General features: G+C 42.1%; 1 protein-coding gene across 3 annotated transcripts in view; it reads right to left on the bottom strand.

The window, feature by feature from the left end:
- Nucleotides 1-20936, bottom strand: part of CNKSR2 (connector enhancer of kinase suppressor of Ras 2) — a 548762-nt gene that overhangs the window by 193717 nt on the left and 334109 nt on the right. For all 3 annotated transcript variants that reach the window (XM_075589347.1, XM_075589348.1, XM_075589349.1), the window contains one exon: nt 7306-7517. In XM_075589347.1, the coding sequence (XP_075445462.1) occupies nt 7306-7517 (212 nt within the window). The remainder of the gene's footprint in view (nt 1-7305; nt 7518-20936) is intronic.

The raw sequence follows: 20936 nt of genomic DNA, 5'->3' as shown, positions 1-20936 counted from the left end.
CGCTCTCTGAAGCGAATTCCACCCTTTTGGATTTGACAATTTTTTTTAGCTTTGATCAAAACGTTTGCAAATTCTTCAATTTGTTTCCAAGTCATGGGGCGGCTATTTCTCCACTTAAGAAAGCGAAATAGCGAATTCTGAACAATTTGGGCCATGTTTTGGTGGAAAAGCTGGATCGAAATTGTGACAGGTTTTGCAATTGTTTTGGAACGTTGGATCAAAACTGCAGCTAAGCAAATCTTAGGAGGTTAGCACATCTCTACTGGCCATCAAATATAAGGATGTAGCCCGCTAACACCATCAATTTCATGGGCGCTGCACCCACTAAAGTTTTATGCATTTCCCGATATAAGCATTAGTGGTTGTAATGACATCTGCTACATCTGCATTAAAGATGAGAACAATAAAATAAATTGTTATACACAAGATTGTCCCTTAAGATGTCCACGGCTAGCAAGATGAAACATTTGTCAGTAAAAAAACATACAAAAAAAGAGTTACTCCTATTAATGTGTATCATCACCCATTTACATGAATTTACACAATTAAACATTTAGGGGCCTATTCTAGTAGCTTCGATAAAATTGCTGCCATCTCAAATGGGTTGGCATGACCCCACCGAACGGTTTGTCATTTGTGTTATCACGGTATTCAGAAAGAATCTAGAAGCATTTCCACAAGTCTGAAACCATAAGGTAGGAAAATACGGTAAGGGACAGCAGCTATGGTATCTCAGCCTTTCTCTCAGTTCTCCCCCGTGCGATCTGGCCGCAGTCTGTACGAGCTGCATAGAGAGAGAGCTGCACAGAGAGCCACATCTCCCTGCACAGCTCTTACAGGCAATTGCAGTGTTTTTATTAACATTTTCGTAATAGTGTAAAGGGTGCAGGGTGTCTCTGAAGCTGAACCGCATTGATTTCAGCCCCGGGGACCCCCTGCTGCCCAAGTTACAGGCCCCGGTATGGTAATTGCTATGGTAATGAAGGGGTTAACCACTCCGCTACCCACACGAGAGGCCTAACCACCAACCCAAGGGGGAACTACACCCTTCACCCAATTCCTTTACTCACAAGAAACATTAAAATACAACAACCCTACTACCCCCCCTCCTCTAACCGCAACAACCTTTATCAACACAGACAGTACAATAATGGGCAAAATTACTATTATCCAGGTCTGGATAAAAGCTAATATTCCTCTTAAAAATAAAACATTATCCTGCCAGTATAAAGTAAATAAAAGTTCTACTTACCCCTGCCAGGATGAAGGCCTTCCTCATTACTGTCGTCCGCATCCAAATCCTCCGTGGGCAGCAATAGTACAATCAAAAACCAAACTAATGGCTACTAACCCCTTAATCACCTTAGCGGTTAGCAACTACTACAGTAATTAAAGGGTTAACCCCCCTCTACCGCTACCCACCTGGGATGCCTAACCCGCCCTACCCATGGCAATTACCCCCACCCTCTACCAATTGACTGCTACAGTGGTAAACTATGCCCATATTATATGGGCATGATTTGCCACTATGGCAGTCAATGGGCAACCTAAAAATAAAACAAGGACCAAAAATAAACAACAATTAAAAAAAAAAAAAAGCATTTGCCAAAAAAAGCATTGCTTGTCACTGTGTTTATCTATAGCCCGAAAGGCTACAATTAAACTAATTACAATTAATATTTTTCTTCACACCCGTCTTATGTGAGCACCAACTCTTGACCCTCGATGCAATGATCCTCAACAGCCGATGCGAAGAAGTCTGTGATCAAATCTTAATTGAAGATATGTCTACCCTGGGAGTCCTTCATTATTTTCTTCTTTCTTTCTTTTCTTTTATCTTCTTTACTTGTAGTCCAATAGGGCATATGTTGTTCGGTCGGCATCTTAAGCTCAAATGAGACGGGACAAGCCTTATAAAAGACCTGTGGCGTCACATAAGAGTGTCAAATGGTACATCCCCAATCTGATTGGCTGATGTACCATGTGACAGGGTTCTTTTCATTTTTTTTATAAGATGTGACGTCATCTTAAAGGGAGATACATCACATCCTTATGGCTGCCATCACATGGTACTACAACCTTTCGGATTGTGAGATATACCATATGAGGCATCACATGGTACACCCCAATCCGATTGGTTGAAGTACCATGTGACAGCTTCCATTTTTTTTAAAGGATTTGACATCATCTTAAAGGGGTGATGTCCCATCCTTTAAAAAAATGGCTGCCATCACATGGTACTTCAATCAATCAGATTGAAGGTGTACCCTGTGGTATATCTCAGTGGATTGAAGCAGGGGGTCTCCGGAGCTGGTATGTGTATCAGCTCCGGAGACTACCGGCTTCAATCCGATGCAATAAAAATAAATTTCTAAGTCCCATCTCGGGATTGGGGTAGCGAGATGAAATTTGTGAGGAGCTCGCTAGGTGAGTGCCTCGATGATCTCATCGGAGGTACTAGAATAGGGTGATTTTATAAAAAAACGCATGTTGGAGCGGTTTTTATTGAGCAGGAACGCTACCGCTCGGGGAGATAAACTTCTCGAATGAGTTTGGCAGGTCATCGGAGCTTTCTAAATAGCAAACTTGCTACATCATTCGGGAACTGCTCAAAATCCTCGATGAGTTAGTTATCTAAGTTTATAGAATTGGCCCATTAAAGTACTGTATCTTTCCATTTTCTTTACAATGGAATGAAGAATGCAAACAGTTTTAGAACATGTCTTAATGGTATTTGCTGCTCAGAGAACCCACGTTTTCTCTCAAAACCCAAAGATCCAATCTTGACAATGACGGCTATTCTTGGCTCAAACTCAAAGCAGGAGGAATAATGGAGAAGAGATAGAAAAATAGAGAAAAGAAGAAGACTATATTCAGTACAGTAGTACAGATGGGCGAACAAGCAACAATCTTAGGTGCTGGGGACAGTGTCTGCCGTGCTCGCGCACAGGGGGCCCCCCGCTGCATACACTTTTTGGGACCACGACCTCAGCACCAAAGACGGTAGGTCTTGCTACTGTACATTTCCATGTTAAATTCAAAATCAAGAAATCTGTCCATTTCTGTATGCTGTGCACTCACAATGTTTTCCTCCTGTTATCCGGTACTCATCAATCAATACTGCTGACTGGGACTTTCAAAGGTTTCCTGTCTAAATCATTTCCACATAAGAGAGGAGAAAAGAAACAAAAGGAAGAGCGTAGTATGTCTGTTCTTCAATACACTTCTATTTGCAAATCTCCTGAATGTGCACTCACAATTTGTATAGCTTGGTTTTCAGCTTATACTGTAGGTATATTTCTCTATGACTGTCTTTAACGTCCTTTGTTTTCTCTGTACTTTAGTCACTCTCCTCAGAGGCACTCCCTATACCGTACAAGCAAGAGAGATTATATATAGTGTAAAAAGACCTCAACTATTTATTATGCTGTAACACTCCCTGCCCGGCTCCTATGGAGTTTACATCAGATAGTCTATATATTTAGCTTCCTCCGTGTATTACCTTATCAGGGTTTTGGGTCCCAGCGGCTGGGTGATGGAGAAAAGATGGGTGCCAGGAGCTTTATAGTTATGAACAAGGTGGTTTTTATTTACTGTACTGTAAATCTCATAGTAACACAGCTTTTCTTCTCCAGATGCATTACTGCATTCCAGGGGAGGCACATTCCTTGAACAGTTGGTTAGTTTCTTGGCTATACATCCTTCTATGGCATTCTTATTCTATTACTGTCCATGGTCCCCACCATGGGCTATCCATCCCTCTCTTTACTAAAGAGGACTTGGTGTCTGCTCTATGCCCTGCAAATCCCATATGCTTGCTTCAGTGCTGGGGTGGCAGGGGTAAATTCTTTTGAGTGTGCCCCACCCATTATTCCCTGGGGATGCACACCACGGAAATGAGTCAAAAGGCTCCAAGTTACTGCTTGTCCGTGCTAGTCCTAGGGCTACTATTTGGGTAACCCCTAGGGGACACCAGCCTCCCCTCTGGGAGCCTGTACTGCTCTGCTTCTCTTATTCTAAGGAGTCTAACTTCAGAGGGCACATTCCTACCTATAAAACAAAGAATGGGATGCCTACTTATTTACATTTCTATATACAGGTCAGTCTCTCCTCCTGAGGTCTGAGGGTGGAGTTCGTTTCCACTCCTACTCCCTGTCTCTAGGCAGAAAAGTGGCAGAGCTAGGTCTCTGCTGATTCACCATAGACCAGGTGACCCATCCAGCATATTCCAGAAGCAAGGTGTGGCCCTGCCTGGTCACTTTGCAACATACTATCTAACTCGGCGCCACTTCATGTCACGTCATGGCAGTTACAGAGGACCCACACTCTCCTGAGGATATTAGTTTCATTGTTGTGGAGAAGTGTGTGGGGCCTCTGTACATTTCCGTCAGCAGTAAATATTATGCACACAAAGACTGGGGAATTCAGGAGTATGATTCCAATGTTTTAATAATTGTTTAAAAATTGTTAAGGTTTTTTAACACTATGTATACTCTCTCTTGCTTGTATGGAGAGTGCCTTTGAGGAGAGCGAGTAAAGTACAGAGAAAGCAGGGGACAGTAGAGTGCATGTTCAGGAGATGGCAAATAGAAGTTTGTTGAAGAACACTTGGTTTCTTCCCTACTCTTATTGGAGCCCAGTCTAGAGAAAGAACCTTTGAAAGTCCCAGTCAGCAGGATTGATGAATACCTGATAACAGGAGGAAAACATTGTGAGTGCATAGCCCACAGAAATGATCAGATTTCTGGATTTTTGTTTAATTTTACATACTACACTTTATAGTCTCCTTTTTTATTCTCCCTTTTTCTACTTTCTCTTCTCCACTGAAACATTTGTACGCCTTACCTGTAGTTTAATTTGTCAAAAAGAACAGATTAAAGTACTTTACTTTATAAACAAATTATTTGTGTCTGCCCAAAGAAATCCAAATTAGGATTCCGCCATTTTCATTTTTCAATACCACTGTCAGCAGAACGTTTGTGTGATGTTCTTTTAGAAGGTAGAGGTGTTAATTAAGTCACTGGTGCTAAAATTAAAACATGACAGAATAAGACAGAAGCAGACAGAAAAAGTTGAACTTGTAAAATAATGAAAGACTGGATGTTCTTTTGGGAAAGCTTCACTGCTATTTTAAGAATAAATACCATCTGTGAAAAACAACAGCAAACAATGTCAGCAAGTGTCATGCTAAATGCTACCAAGAGGAGGTAAAAGAACATCTTTGCATATTGTTTTGCATTGTTTTGGACTGATCAATAACAAGGTGTACACAAGTCCAAATATACAGTAATAGCAGGAATAGAGATGAATTTAAAACTGAAAATATGATAGACTTGATATAAAGATTTGTCTAATTTAGTGCTTTGGTAGTATTTTGTGATTTTCTGCAATATTTCGTATTACTGAATCGTACAGTGTGCAATATGGTGTGTTGTACCTACAAAAAGTGTACACTATGGTGTGCAATATGTTGTGGTTTCCCTGTACTTAATGAAAGACAACATTTTCGAAACCGTTATTCTACGTGCATTCCGGTAAAACTGTCTTGCCCACTACATATACTAAAGTGAAAACAGAAAAAACTTGCGCTCAATGTGGTCGGTGCTGAAAATAGTGACTTAAAAATAAATTGATAATACAACCTGATAAGTGAAGTTTTATGCTGCTGATCAGTGGGAATGGTTCAAACACCAAGCTACATAGAAACAGAAAAAGAACAGCGCAAAAAACCCATTGTGTAGTATATTTAAATAATTTTATAAATTGTGAAGGTGAGTATTGCACGTACATCACTTTTTTTTGATGTACGTGCAATACTCACCTTCACAATTTATAAAATTATTTAAATATACTACACAATGGTTTTTTCCCACTACATATACAAAATTGTTACTTCTCTATTGGGGACACTGGTAGAAAATAATTAAAAAGAGGAACATACTGTATCTCAGTTGCATACAGTCTCAAGTAGACACCTCAAGGACAACTAGTAGGCAAGTCAGGTCTTATATCCGTAAGGCAGGGTGCACAACTCCCGCCCTCAAGGGCCACCCCCAGGTCAGGATAAGGATATCCCAGCCTCAACACAGGTAGCTCAATAAGTGGTTAAGTCAGAATGACTGAGCCACATGTGCTGAAGCAGGGATAGAGTTAAAACCTGACCTGTTGGTGGCCCTTGAGGACTGGAGCGGACCACCCCGGCGATAAGGCATAGTCCTTCATTCCTGTTACATTAAGTGCTCACTAAATACTGCAATAAATAAAATAGTTGTAATGAACTAGAACTCAATGAGTTAGCCATTTCCTTGGAGTCCCAAACTTGGGGGTAATTTAATAGAAAGAAAGTGAATCTCTAAGGATCTTGAAAACAATTGCTGCTGCTAAAGATTAGTATTCAATCTATTATCACATCCCATGGCAGAGCAAAGACATGTAACATGGTTAAATGCTTAATTGCTGTAACCTTTCATACAACCAGCCTATGTTTCCTTACCGGTAACTGACTGGGATTTTGTTTTGCTCCTAGACTGTTCTCCACAATTACAATTTCTACAACAGCACATACTTAGAATACTGTGAGTGTCTATTCACTTTTGTGCAGGCAACCTGAGTAAAGGCAGACCTACCGCAAAGTCTAGGCAGTACTGTATGTGACATCTCTTTGCTGTAACCAATACTGTACAGTATGTTATTTGCTGTTCATAGGAATTATTTGTGGCTAGATATGCTAAAATACCAACAATCGGTCAACAATTCTTGGTTAGCAACAGTTCACAGTTTCTGGTCATAAATGTATTTACAAGTGCACAAAAATGTAAATATCAGATAATACATAAATGCAAGTCATTACTTCTTAGAGGAGAACAAAGGAGTATTTTATAAAAGAACTTGAAGCATAAAAATATGATTATGATTGCCCATTTTTGAATGAATGCAAGCAGAGTGATGTATAAACCTTTAATTATAATATAGGGTTTATACCAGGGGTAGCCAATTTCAGTCCTCAAAGGGTACCGACAGGTCGGCTCAGTCTTCAGCTGAGCCACTGATTGAACCACCTCTGCTAAAGCACAGATATCCTGAAAACGTGACCTGTCAGTGGCACTTGAGGACTGGAGTTGGCCACCCCTGGTCTATAAAGTAGTTGCTACTTTTGAAAACTTAGAAGCATGTGCCATCTTATTGATAAATGCATTGGGCTACTGCAAATATACAATTAGAAATTTAGGTTTTTTTTAATGCTATTAGTAACATCACCATTGCTAGATGACCTGCCTCGTCCTCGCTTTAAAATAGATTGATTACCATATGTGGGCGTGCTATCCCTCCGGCCTTGCACACTGGGCCTCCCCTTGTCATATTCATAGCAATACAAGATGGCATCTTCTTCCACCACACTGAAGGGCTTTCTATACTCCTGATCCAGGAATGAATTAGGAGACTCCGACCCCTTGGAAACTGGTTTTCCAACAATTTGTCGGGGTATGTCCTCAAAGGGCAGATTTCCCTTCTCGTCCCTGCAAGAAATAAGAAATAAAATAGGACACAAGGAAATTAGACAGAAAATCCCAGTCACATTTTGCTTTGCATGGCAATGCATAAATATTCACCTAGAGGTAGTAATACATTGTATCAGTATTACGAAGACACTATCAATGTAGCGGACATGACATTAAACAGTTTGGCAACTTCAGGTAATAGTAAACCTTATTTTATGGTAATTTTGTCGGCCTCAATGGTCTTAAACTTTACTCCTCCTTGGTCTTACCTTAAGAAGCAGAAAAATAGAAGTAGCAGTAATGCATTATTTTCTCCCTTATTCTCTCCTCCTGTTAATATATTGTTTTTATTTTATCATTTCCCCAAAATAAGTAAATGTGATGTTCTTATTTATATATTTATATATATATATACATGTAGAGGTATCAGTACCGTGTTAGCCGAGCTTCAATAATCAAAAAATAAATAGATGATACCGTTCTGTGCATTTCGTTAGCCACAGAACGGTATCATCTATTTATTTTTTGATTATATATATATATATATATATATATATATATATATATATATATATATATATATGCAAATATAGCTGTATGCTCATCTGCATGTCTTAGGCAGGTCTGCAACCCCGCCTTTCCCCATTATCACCCAGCATACAGCACTTCCACTGCAGCAAGGGATTCTGGGAAATGACATGCAAATGAGCACACAGTGTCACTTTTTGCCTCAATAACCATTTTTAACATGGTTCCCTATAGGCTTAAGCTTGCTGCATGGTCACAGCTTTGAGCACAGCCAGGGTTAAGGTGCATACCCAGAAAACCACCCACAGACAGCTGTTTCGACCTTGATGGGTCTCATCAGTGTGGGGTTGATTTTACTGGGAATGCAAGAGAGGCTATGGGATAGGCTAAACCATAATACTGAGTTAAGGTATGGTGAGTAAAAAAAGTGACAAAAACCCTCCACTGGAAAGCAAATATGCAAATATAGCTGTATGCTCATCTGCATGTCTTAGGCAGGTCTGCAACCCCGCCTTTCCCCATTATCACCCAGCATACAGCACTTCCACTGCAGCAAGGGATTCTGGGAAATGACATGCAAATGAGCACACAGTGTCACTTTTTGCCTCAATAACCATTTTTAACATGGTTCCCTATAGGCTTAAGCTTGCTGCATGGTCACAGCTTTGAGCACAGCCAGGGTTAAGGTGCATACCCAGAAAACCACCCACAGACAGCTGTTTCGACCTTGATGGGTCTCATCAGTGTGGGGTTGATTTTACTGGGAATGCAAGAGAGGCTATGGGATAGGCTAAACCATAATACTGAGTTAAGTTATGGTGAGTAAAAAAAGTGACAAAAACCCTCCACAGGAAAGCAAATATGCAAATATAGCTGTATGCTCATCTGCGTGTCTTAGGCAGGTCTGCAACCCCGCCTTTCCCCATTATCACCCAGCATACAGCACTTCCACTGCAGCAAGGGATTCTGGGAAATGACATGCAAATGCACTCATATACATAGGTGAGACAGGACAGGGGCTAAACAAGAGAATGAACCTGCATCGCCACAGCATCACACGCGGAACAAGAGACAGTCCTGTTGGCGAACATTTCTCTGACTCTGGCCATAAGATGAACGATCTGAGGGTTGCCATACTCAAAGGTAATCTTAAAACCCCGAAAGAGAGATGGTTGCATGAATACAAATTTATGCAACTGTTCGGGACACTTAGCAGTGGCCTAAACAGAGATCGAAATTTTATGAGTCATTACTGACACTAGCGAACTCTCTTCCCATGAGCGCTAAAGGCCATGTATGTACATACTGTGCTATATGTATGCACACACAGCTGTCTCTCACACATACTAATACTCCTTATTTTTCCATCCCTATACACCAATAGGGACCACATAGTATCCACACACACTTTTAGTTGTGCTACAAACTCTCACATTTCCACACCCACCCACACCATTTATATCCCCTCTCACTCCACACACACCTTGTGTAGAGCACTTTTTATACTGTGGGCTCTCCATTCATTTTTATTCACACTGATACACATACACACTCTTTCTTCACTTGCTTTCAGTTACCCTTTGACACCTCCAGCCATAAATCTCATCCACACCGGGGGAAGGACCAGCACAGATAACATTCCAAGAGACACTGTTTTTAAGTAATCCTTGCTTCATTCATTGTAACATCGCCGGAAGAAGAGATCAGTGTATCTCGAAAGCTCGCACAAATAAAAGCATTTCGTTAGCCACAGAACGGTATCATCTATTTATTTTTTGGATTATATATATATATATATATATATATATATACGTACACACATTATAAATAATCATCGCCATCTTGAAAATGTCTTATTATAATATTACAACAATGAACAAGCCTCCGACTAATCGGAGTGAATAGAAGGTGGGTTGTTGGACCCACTACCCATGAACTACAGTATGCTCTTATATACACCAACTAATGCACGCAAATCTACTCCTATTGTTCCGGTTCAGTCTCCCCACATTACCTGTATTCAAATGGTACTGTACGGTCTCTAAAATAAAAAAAAATAAAAAAATGTAAAGTGTGATATACCTGGCGGACACTATAAAAATCTACATCCATGCATACTTAGCACAGTTAAGCAACATGACATGTATTTTGAAAAAACGGGACCTTCACCTAAAAAAAAGAGCCTTAAGTAGAGAGAAACAATGCAGACGCTGCTGGAGAGAGCAGACTGAAGTGCATTTTGAAAGGGTACACGGAGCACATTAAAGTGGCAATACCATTTGCATCTCTGTCTGTCTGTTTGTTTGTTTGAACAACAAACTGCAGCAGTTGCTTAGCTTTAAGGAAATGTAATTGCCTAAGCTGCCGATCGAACGGCAAAGATCCTGCTTCCCCGGGTTCACATTGACTGCTTATTTAAAAAGGGGAAGTGCTGTGCATTTGGAAATGGCTGCTACGTGCTATAAGTTCTTCAAAATGCAGGTCTCCCTACAACAAAGGTGCAAAGTATATACTCTACTCACAAGCTCGTAATGCAATTCTCCATTAAATGTGACAGCAAAGATCAGAGGAGGCAATGTAAAGGAAAACTGGGGCGCTCCCTACAAATAGTTAAAAATCTCAATCCCTCAAATGGTCTCAATAATAAATTAAATATGACGGACCAAAAAAACAATGATATACTGGCCCAAATCAGTGATGCTGCTCTACCGAAGAAGGATCTTCCCTTGATACTCAAATAACACGTGATTGCAAGAAATCGTGGAGCGCAAAAAGAAAATGGAAACAATCAATATTGTGCTGATAGGAATCTAGTATTGATACACAAACAGGATCAGCATGGTGGGTAGAAACAGAGGGAGCGGGGAGAGTGGATGGGGGATGGGGATACTCCAAAATGTGGAGGGTGTAAAATAATGAAATAACACTCACACGGCCATGTGTGAGTGATCTTCACATCATTTGCCTGTGGTGACTTGTTTAATAGGCCCTCTTCCCGTTCACTGGGTCAATGCGTCCTCCCTCAGAATCACAGTAGGATGACAAACACCCAAAAGTTGGTATAAATACGCTTTATTGAACAAAGTGATAATAATCATAAACTTACATCTAAAAACACTTGCTCCAGCTATCCGCAGCCTCCTTCTGTGCCACGCTGCAGTTGGTTCCCGCTCCCGCGTTCGGTGAGCGGGATTGTTAATGGGGGACACTGGAAAACTACGGTGGCTGGTAGCGGACAAACTTCCTCTACGTCCCACACTGGAACAACGCGTTTCGCACACGGGTGGTGCTTCGTCAGGTTCCTGTGGGTTGCTGGATGTGGGGGTCTTTTCATAGCGTCTGATCAGTCAAGAATTTATGGCAATTAGATAATAGTCTCTTCTCAAATTAATTAAAAACATGCACAAGGCGCATGCGCGAAGGCTAAGGGAATGGATGCGTGAGTGAAGAGCTCCTTCCCCCTCGCCAGATTAGAAGCATTTAAAGTGCACTAAAACTAGCGTGAACGCCACAAAACGGGATTAAATCACGATAGGAGCATACAGAGATGCAAGCCAAAACAAAATCGGGCAAAACCAAGGCAGTTCTCACTACCTACTTTAATAAAACTGATCCGGCCCGCACCCACAGAATGGGACCCTCACCACCGCATGTCACTTCTGATTCTGAGGATGATCCGCCTATGGAACAATCAGAACCCCGGTCCACGGAAGCTATGACACGCAGGATCATGAGAGAGTTCTGTGATGAACTAAAATCTCACTTACACTCTGAACTCTCTGATCTTCGCAGAGACATTACCGGAATTGGCGCCAGAACCGACGAAGTAGAGACGCGGCTAGATTCAACGATCAAAGCGGTCCGCAAAACTGAAAAAGTGACCACAAACTTGCAGGCACAAATAAATGAACTTGCGCTTAAGCAAGAAGATGCCGAAAACCGCGATCGGCGCAACAACATCAGGGTGAGAGGAGTCCCTGAGGAGATCGCTGACCCGGAGGAGTTCCTCACAAAATGGCTGACAAGCCTGTTCCCTGACAGGCCTGAAGCGGATCTCCATCTTGACAGATGTCACAGGGCCCTCAGGTCCAAGCCCCAGCCAAACGATCCCCCGAGAGACATCATCGCAAGGCTACACTTTTTTAGAATTAAAGAAGCAGTCTGCCAAATCGCACGCGCAAAGGGATCCGTGGAGTTTGAGGGGATCAAACTCCTGATTTTCCAGGACCTCTCACCGACTACCCTGCTTAAGCGCAAAGCCATTGGCCCGGTCACCAGACTCCTCCGAGACAAGGGGATCAGGTACCGGTGGGTATTCCCCTTCGGTCTCCAGGTCCTAAAGAATGGAGCCGCACACATACTACGCTCCCCTGAAGACCAAGACCGCTTTCTAGTGAAGCTGGGCCTCAAGGAACAAACTACGCACCTGCAAGTCGCAGAAACAGCCTCCCCGGAGCCGGGCTGGAACCGAGTGACTCGCCAACGCAGCAAGTCACGGGATATGGCCCTTAACTGAGGTCCGGCAACAACCAGTTGAGCCTTAAAGCGGCACGACCACTGGACTGCTCGTTTGTCCATCCACGTTGTCCATAAAGTTGGGACCTTCAAAAGTTTGGTTTGAGACGGCGGCCATCTTACTACCCCCGCGGAAGCGCTCTGCACTCGGAGGCGGCCAGCAGCCATCTTGAAGGGTCCATGCAGCACTGCAGAGGAGGGAGACACAGATGACGGGGGCGCCCCCCACTCCCTACAGGGGGCACACTAAAGAGTCCCGATATATGCGGTTGACGCATCGGGCGGCCGCCTCTCCCCCCATATCCATGCCCAACTCACCCCTCGGTGTGGACAGCTGATCCTGCGGCGTCATCGAGGCGTCATCACAAAGGACTTCCCGTTAGTCCTGGGGGGAGTGTGCACACCCATGGGCATAGTGGCACAGAACACCCAATGTGATGGGGGGGGGTGGGTCAGTGTTTATCGGAGGGGGTTGGGTGGGGTGGGGGCGACGGGACACGGGGTATGACCGCCACTATATAGAAAGAGAGTCATGGGTCGCCCCCTCCCCCCCCCCCCCGGCCGCCTGTATTATATATATATTGTGCGATACCTGGGGAAGACAAGCAAGGGAGGGACTGTGAGCTAGAGGTGCTAACTAGTGATCTCCACATTATCAATGCCCTTCTTAGCATCGTAAGAGCACTGATCCCACAGCTGAGACCCCCCTAGTATAAATCCCTCCCTATGAGGAACTACTCTCCTGACAGGTAGCTGTCCCCTTAATGCAGTTGCACCGTAGCGTCCGCCTGGCTGGTCTCCTTATCCCCATATAAAAAATAAAATAAAAATAATGGGAAAAAAAAAAAAATTGTTGTTATGCAAAGTTCACGCTAGTTGTATTTTCATCCACAAAAGTCGAGGGGGAGTCTTCTCCCTTCCCTGGCTATCGTCATGAAGCCGACATGGCATGTCCTAGCTTATTATAGGACAAGCCACAAAGTCCTCTGGGAGGAGCATGCCCCAAACACCAGGGGCAACTGCACAGGCTGTGCAGATAATTGCTGGCAATTTGCCCTCCCAAAGGCAAGAGATCCACAAGAGTCTTTGACCCTTATTGGTTCTCCACTGTTGTTTATGTTACTAATGTTTTTTGTCTCCTTTCCTCCCCCTCCCCTCCCCACCGGAATGCCGCGACATCTGTCCGAAATCAATGACCGCCTCTGCAACACACTCGCTCCAAAGACACTGGATGTACAGGTACCACACCCCACCACTCTGTATAACACACAGATCCCACTTACACTAGCCCTCCAATACATCTTACCATGGGGCTGACTATATTATCTCACAATGTAAAAGGCCTCAATAGCCCAAGCAAGAGAAAGGTAGCTTGTACTGACTATCAAAGAAAGCAGGCGGACATTATCCTAATCCAGGAAACACACTTTAGCTCTAAGAACACTCCAAAATACCTGGACAAACACTTCCGACAATTCTATACCTCCTCGTCTACTACAAAAAAACGAGGAGTAGCCATCATCTTTCACAATAAATGCCCTTTCCATCTAGAGAAAACCCTCAAAGATAAGGAAGGCAGATACCTAATCCTAATAGGCACCCTAAATAATCAACCACTAACATTGGCAACACTGTATGCCCCCAATATCCAAGAGCCACAATTCTTCACGACCTTTTTCAACAAACTACATACAACTGCCAAGGGTCCCATAATTGTAGCAGGAGACTTTAACCTAGCTCTAAATCCCAAGCTCGATAGGTCACATCAAACTCAGCGTTACCCAAAGGCTATCCCAAAGGCCCTACGTAGGGGTCTAGCAAAAAAACAACTGCTAGACATATGGCGGGAACAACACCCCCACGACAGGGATTATACCTTCTTCTCCCACCCGCATTCAACTTATAGCAGAATCGATTACTTCTTTATCTCTAGCAGACTGGTCCCGCAGATCTCCCATACCGGGATCCATGATATTTCATGGTCAGATCATGCGCCTATAGAGCTACGGTGCACCCAGCTAATTCTGGACAGACCTAGAGCAAACTGGAAACTTAATGAAGCCCTATTAAAGAACCCTTTCACCGCTCAATTAGTGGCCAAAGAAATAGAGCAATTTTTCCAACTGAACGATGGTTCAGTAGACTCCTACCTATCCCTATGGGAGGCTCAGGGGCACGCTTATTAGTATAGCGTCTAGAAAAAAGAGAGAACGTGAATACAAGTTAAATTTACTACAATCTAAATTGAAAACCCTAGAAGACAAACATAAACAATCCAATAACCCTAACCTACTCAAACCAATAAGAGATGCCAAAATAGAAATAAATCTTCTATTAACATCCCAGGCTGATATGTCCCTGAATTGGTCAAAGAGGAAATTTTTCGATAAAGCAAATAAGCCAGATACTATGCTCGCCAGCAAACTGAGAGACAGACCCCCTAATTATAGTATACAAGCCATTAAAAGATCCTCGGGCTCTATCTCTGGCAATCCATCTGTAATTGTTGAAGAATTCAAGTCATTCTATGAGAAACTATATAATGGGGATAAAATAGTACATAACCAAAATACCGAACGATCTCGTGAGTCATTCCTCTCGAGTTCAAAACTACCAAAGCTGACGGTTGAGGAGGGAGGGCGTCTGAGTCTCGACTTTACCATAGAAGAGCTAGATCTAGTTATAGACAACCTTAAGACCTCGAAGGCCCCGGGTCCAGATGGCTTCTCGGGCCTCTATTATAAAAAATTCAGCAAAATTTTGGCCCCATACCTGCTCAAAATGTTCAACACGGTTTTGGCAGGACAACCCTTCCCCGAAAACATGCTCCAAGCGTCAATCTCCGTAATTCATAAATCTGGCAAAGACCCATTAGATTGTAAAAGTTATAGACCTATCTCGCTTATCAACACGGACATTAAAATCTATGCTAAATTGATTGCCAATAGATTAAGTCAGATCCTACCTAGACTAATACACCCAGATCAAGTCGGATTCATTAAAGATAGACAAGCGGGAGATAATATCCGACGAATCGTTGATCTGCTAGAAGTAGCCAAATCGCAAAAAGTAAAAATTATGGTGTTAAGTCTAGATGCAGAAAAGGCCTTTGATAGGATCGACTGGGCATACTTAAAAGCTACACTTGGAGCATTTGGTTTCGAGAATAAATTAATATCAGCTATTATGGCGCTGTACACTGGTCCGACAGCCAAAGTGATGCACCAAGGCTACCCCTTGGACATATTTAAGATCAAGAGTGGCACGAGACAGGGTTGCCCCCTCTCGCCCTTACTCTTTGCCATGTGCATGGAACCGTTAGCGGCACATGTGAGAGAGAATCCGGATATTTCCGGTCTCAAATTAGATAATCAATCCCACAAAATAGCCCTCTATGCTGACGATGTGCTAATGGTCTTGTCTAGACCACTCACCTCCCTCCCTAACCTCTTCAGCCTATTAGATAAGTTCAACAAAATTTCAGGATTTAAAATAAACCAGTCAAAGTCAGAAGCCCTGAACGTTACCATTCCAAAACCAGAAGAAAAACTGATCTCTTTAAACTTCAACTTTCGCTGGCAACCTAAGGCAATTAAATACTTAGGGGTATTTATTACAAGTGAATATAAATCAATTTATAAAGCAAACTATCCCAAATTAATTAAAGCAATGAAGGAGGATATAAGAAGGTGGGCGAAATTCAATATCTCTTGGATAGGAAAAATATATAGCATAAAAATGAATGTTCTCCCACGCATCTTATACTTATTCCAAACCCTCCCAGTACCGATAAATTTGAAGGAAATTAGAGATCTACAATCCGCCATTTTTACATTTATTTGGGGAGGCAAAAAACCTAGAATAAATAGTCAGATCCTAATGAAACACCCAACAGAAGGGGGCTTAGCAGTACCTTGCTTAATTTCATACTATCGAGCGGCCCAATTATGTCAACTCTCCCAATGGCAAACAAACCCTGATTTGAAGCGATGGGTCGCATTGGAAAGCAAAGCCTGTTCCCCATTGGAACTAAGCAACCTATTATGGACTCCAAAAATAGCAAGAAAATCCGCTATACTTCAGCCGCTATCCTCAATGACCAACTCATTAGCAAGCTGGGATGTTACCAAATTTCGATGCGGACTTACGTCCAAAAAAACCCTGATGACAACCCTATGGGGTAACCCACACTTTGCTCCGGGTATGCCTAGCGCTAACTTTCAAATTTGGAAACAGCATAATATTATGAGATTACAAGATCTGGTGGTGGACAACAAACTCATATCATTTGCACAAATTAGAGAAGAGAAAAATATCCCACAATCAGAATTCTATAGATACCTCCAGATCAGAGCCTTTTACAACAACTCAACCCCATATCCACCACTGACAACTTTCGAAAAGCTCTGTCTGAATGAGACTAATACGAAGGGACTCACATCGCAGATGTATAGAGAAGTGATCGGTTCTGGAATTAAAGTCACCCACAAACTAGGCTACATGCTAAAATGGGAAACAGACTTAGGGGAGACCCTAGATTTAGACGAGTGGACCCAAATAGCAACAACAGCTGCTAAGAGCTCGATTTGCACAACATTAAAGGAGAACGCATATAAGGTCCTAATGAGGTGGTACCTCACCCCGCTTAGACTATCCAAATTTGTACACGGTAGCTCTCCGCTCTGTCCTAGACAGTGTGGAGAACCCGCTGATCTGTTACATATGCTGTGGTCTTGCCCCCGGCTGCGTCCACTATGGAAAAAAATCATCAATTGGCTTCAGAGGCTTTTAGGCCTCGACATCCCATTTGACCCCGGGCTCTTCCTTTTGGGAAGAGCACGACAGGGCTTCTCAAAGGCAACTCTTAAACTAATAGCTCATTTTGCTACAGCCGTGCGGTGCGAGATCGCAGCATTATGGAAACAAAGTGAAATTCCTGTTATCCCCAAAATTCGGAACAAAATTTGGTTCATATGCCAGATGGAAAAATTGACAAGTTTAGTCAATGACACTGGCGAAAATTTCCTAAAAGTCTGGACGCCTTGGCTGGCCCAGACAGATATCCCTGGGGTGGAGAGTTCCACCGTTTTGCTTTAATAGTAGATAGATGCGTTCTCCGGTGATGGAGTAGCCCACCCAGCAGCAACAAATTCAACTAAACATCGGTCTCGGAGGCGATGAGCAGAGTCGCGGCATACCGTCCTCCCTCCCCCCCCACCCTCTTCCCCTCCCCCCCACCTAATTTTACTTTTTGATTATTTATTATTTAAGATTATGTCAATACTCATAACTAGGTTTTGATGACAATGTTTGCACTCAGCTGTTATACATAAGAGATATGAATAATGCATGTCACAGTACTGGAAATAAAATGTATATATGCTGTATTTTCACAAAAATAAAAAAAATACAAGTTAAAAAAAAAAAAAAAAAAAACATGCACATAAAATCGCAGTGAAGGCTGTCTTTGTTTAGGCATCAGCTGGTAATCCCAAACAAAACTTAACAGCAGAATTACGTGCATTGAAAAAAACATATTCAACAAGTAAAATAAAGCCCTGATTGGATTGCCTTCAAGTCAATGTATATGGATCTAAACTGGACAAGTACATACTCATACTACATGATGAGACCTCAAAAGAAGATAAAATACTATTATTAGAAAACTCTTATTAAAAAAACCATACAATAGTTACATTAAAACAGCCGGGTGTTCTTTAAAAAGTTGCCATTCTGGATACTAGTGCATTTCCTACAATAATAAATCTGATTAAAATAAATGCAAACCAATGTACATTTAGTCATTGGAATAGTTACTGCCAATACATAGATACCAGCAAATTTGAAACTCATAATGTATAATGCCGAGAGTTTGAACAGAAGCTTAAAGTGACAAAACTCACTAAAGAATGTATTTACATGGTATAGTTATAACAATACAGTTAATTAATTGGTTAATATTTAAAAATGGTATTCAAGCCAGAGTGATAATGCACCTTCTTTAAGACCACTCAAAGACTCCAAAGTAAAAACATGAAGTTGTGTGTTTACCAGTCAATTACATAGACTACTGAGGCAATAAATATGTGTCTGTATAAAATAAAATCATACAGAAAGTTATTGTGGAACTTGGTATGGATGATAAAAGATACATTAATATTCCTGAGTAGAACTTTATATATAAATTAATATCAGCTATTATGGCGCTGTACACTGGTCCGACAGCCAAAGTGATGCACCAAGGCTACCCCTTGGACATATTTAAGATCAAGAGTGGCACGAGACAGGGTTGCCCCCTCTCGCCCTTACTCTTTGCCATGTGCATGGAACCGTTAGCGGCACATGTGAGAGAGAATCCGGATATTTCCGGTCTCAAATTAGATAATCAATCCCACAAAATAGCCCTCTATGCTGACGATGTGCTAATGGTCTTGTCTAGACCACTCACCTCCCTCCCTAACCTCTTCAGCCTATTAGATAAGTTCAACAAAATTTCAGGATTTAAAATAAACCAGTCAAAGTCAGAAGCCCTGAACGTTACCATTCCAAAACCAGAAGAAAAACTGATCTCTTTAAACTTCAACTTTCGCTGGCAACCTAAGGCAATTAAATACTTAGGGGTATTTATTACAAGTGAATATAAATCAATTTATAAAGCAAACTATCCCAAATTAATTAAAGCAATGAAGGAGGATATAAGAAGGTGGGCGAAATTCAATATCTCTTGGATAGGAAAAATATATAGCATAAAAATGAATGTTCTCCCACGCATCTTATACTTATTCCAAACCCTCCCAGTACCGATAAATTTGAAGGAAATTAGAGATCTACAATCCGCCATTTTTACATTTATTTGGGGAGGCAAAAAACCTAGAATAAATAGTCAGATCCTAATGAAACACCCAACAGAAGGGGGCTTAGCAGTACCTTGCTTAATTTCATACTATCGAGCGGCCCAATTATGTCAACTCTCCCAATAGCAAACAAACCCTGATTTGAAGCGATGGGTCGCATTGGAAAGCAAAGCCTGTTCCCCATTGGAACTAAGCAACCTATTATGGACTCCAAAAATAGCAAGAAAATCCGCTATACTTCAGCCGCTATCCTCAATGACCAACTCATTAGCAAGCTGGGATGTTACCAAATTTCGATGCGGACTTACGTCCAAAAAAACCCTGATGACAACCCTATGGGGTAACCCACACTTTGCTCCGGGTATGCCTAGCGCTAACTTTCAAATTTGGAAACAGCATAATATTATGAGATTACAAGATCTGGTGGTGGACAACAAACTCATATCATTTGCACAAATTAGAGAAGAGAAAAATATCCCACAATCAGAATTCTATAGATACCTCCAGATCAGAGCCTTTTACAACAACTCAACCCCATATCCACCACTGACAACTTTCGAAAAGCTCTGTCTGAATGAGACTAATACGAAGGGACTCACATCGCAGATGTATAGAGAAGTGATCGGTTCTGGAATTAAAGTCACCCACAAACTAGGCTACATGCTAAAATGGGAAACAGACTTAGGGGAGACCCTAGATTTAGACGAGTGGACCCAAATAGCAACAACAGCTGCTAAGAGCTCGATTTGCACAACATTAAAGGAGAACGCATATAAGGTCCTAATGAGGTGGTACCTCACCCCGCTTAGACTATCCAAATTTGTACACGGTAGCTCTCCGCTCTGTCCTAGACAGTGTGGAGAACCCGCTGATCTGTTACATATGCTGTGGTCTTGCCCCCGGCTGCGTCCACTATGGAAAAAAATCATCAATTGGCTTCAGAGGCTTTTAGGCCTCGACATCCCATTTGACCCCGGGCTCTTCCTTTTGGGAAGAGCACGACAGGGCTTCTCAAAGGCAACTCTTAAACTAATAGCTCATTTTGCTACAGCCGTGCGGTGCGAGATCGCAGCATTATGGAAACAAAGTGAAATTCCTGTTATCCCCAAAATTCGGAACAAAATTTGGTTCATATGCCAGATGGAAAAATTGACAAGTTTAGTCAATGACACTGGCGAAAATTTCCTAAAAGTCTGGACGCCTTGGCTGGCCCAGACAGATATCCCTGGGGTGGAGAGTTCCACCGTTTTGCTTTAATAGTAGATAGATGCGTTCTCCGGTGATGGAGTAGCCCACCCAGCAGCAACAAATTCAACTAAACATCGGTCTCGGAGGCGATGAGCAGAGTCGCGGCATACCGTCCTCCCTCCCCCCCCCACCCTCTTCCCCTCCCCCCCACCTAATTTTACTTTTTGATTATTTATTATTTAAGATTATGTCAATACTCATAACTAGGTTTTGATGACAATGTTTGCACTCAGCTGTTATACATAAGAGATATGAATAATGCATGTCACAGTACTGGAAATAAAATGTATAT

Source organism: Ascaphus truei, chromosome 3 (assembly GCF_040206685.1).
Source record: "Ascaphus truei isolate aAscTru1 chromosome 3, aAscTru1.hap1, whole genome shotgun sequence".
Taxonomy (NCBI): Eukaryota; Metazoa; Chordata; class Amphibia; order Anura; family Ascaphidae; genus Ascaphus; species Ascaphus truei.
Note: the sequence above shows the minus strand (reverse complement) of the source record. Positions and strands in the feature narration are given on the sequence as shown.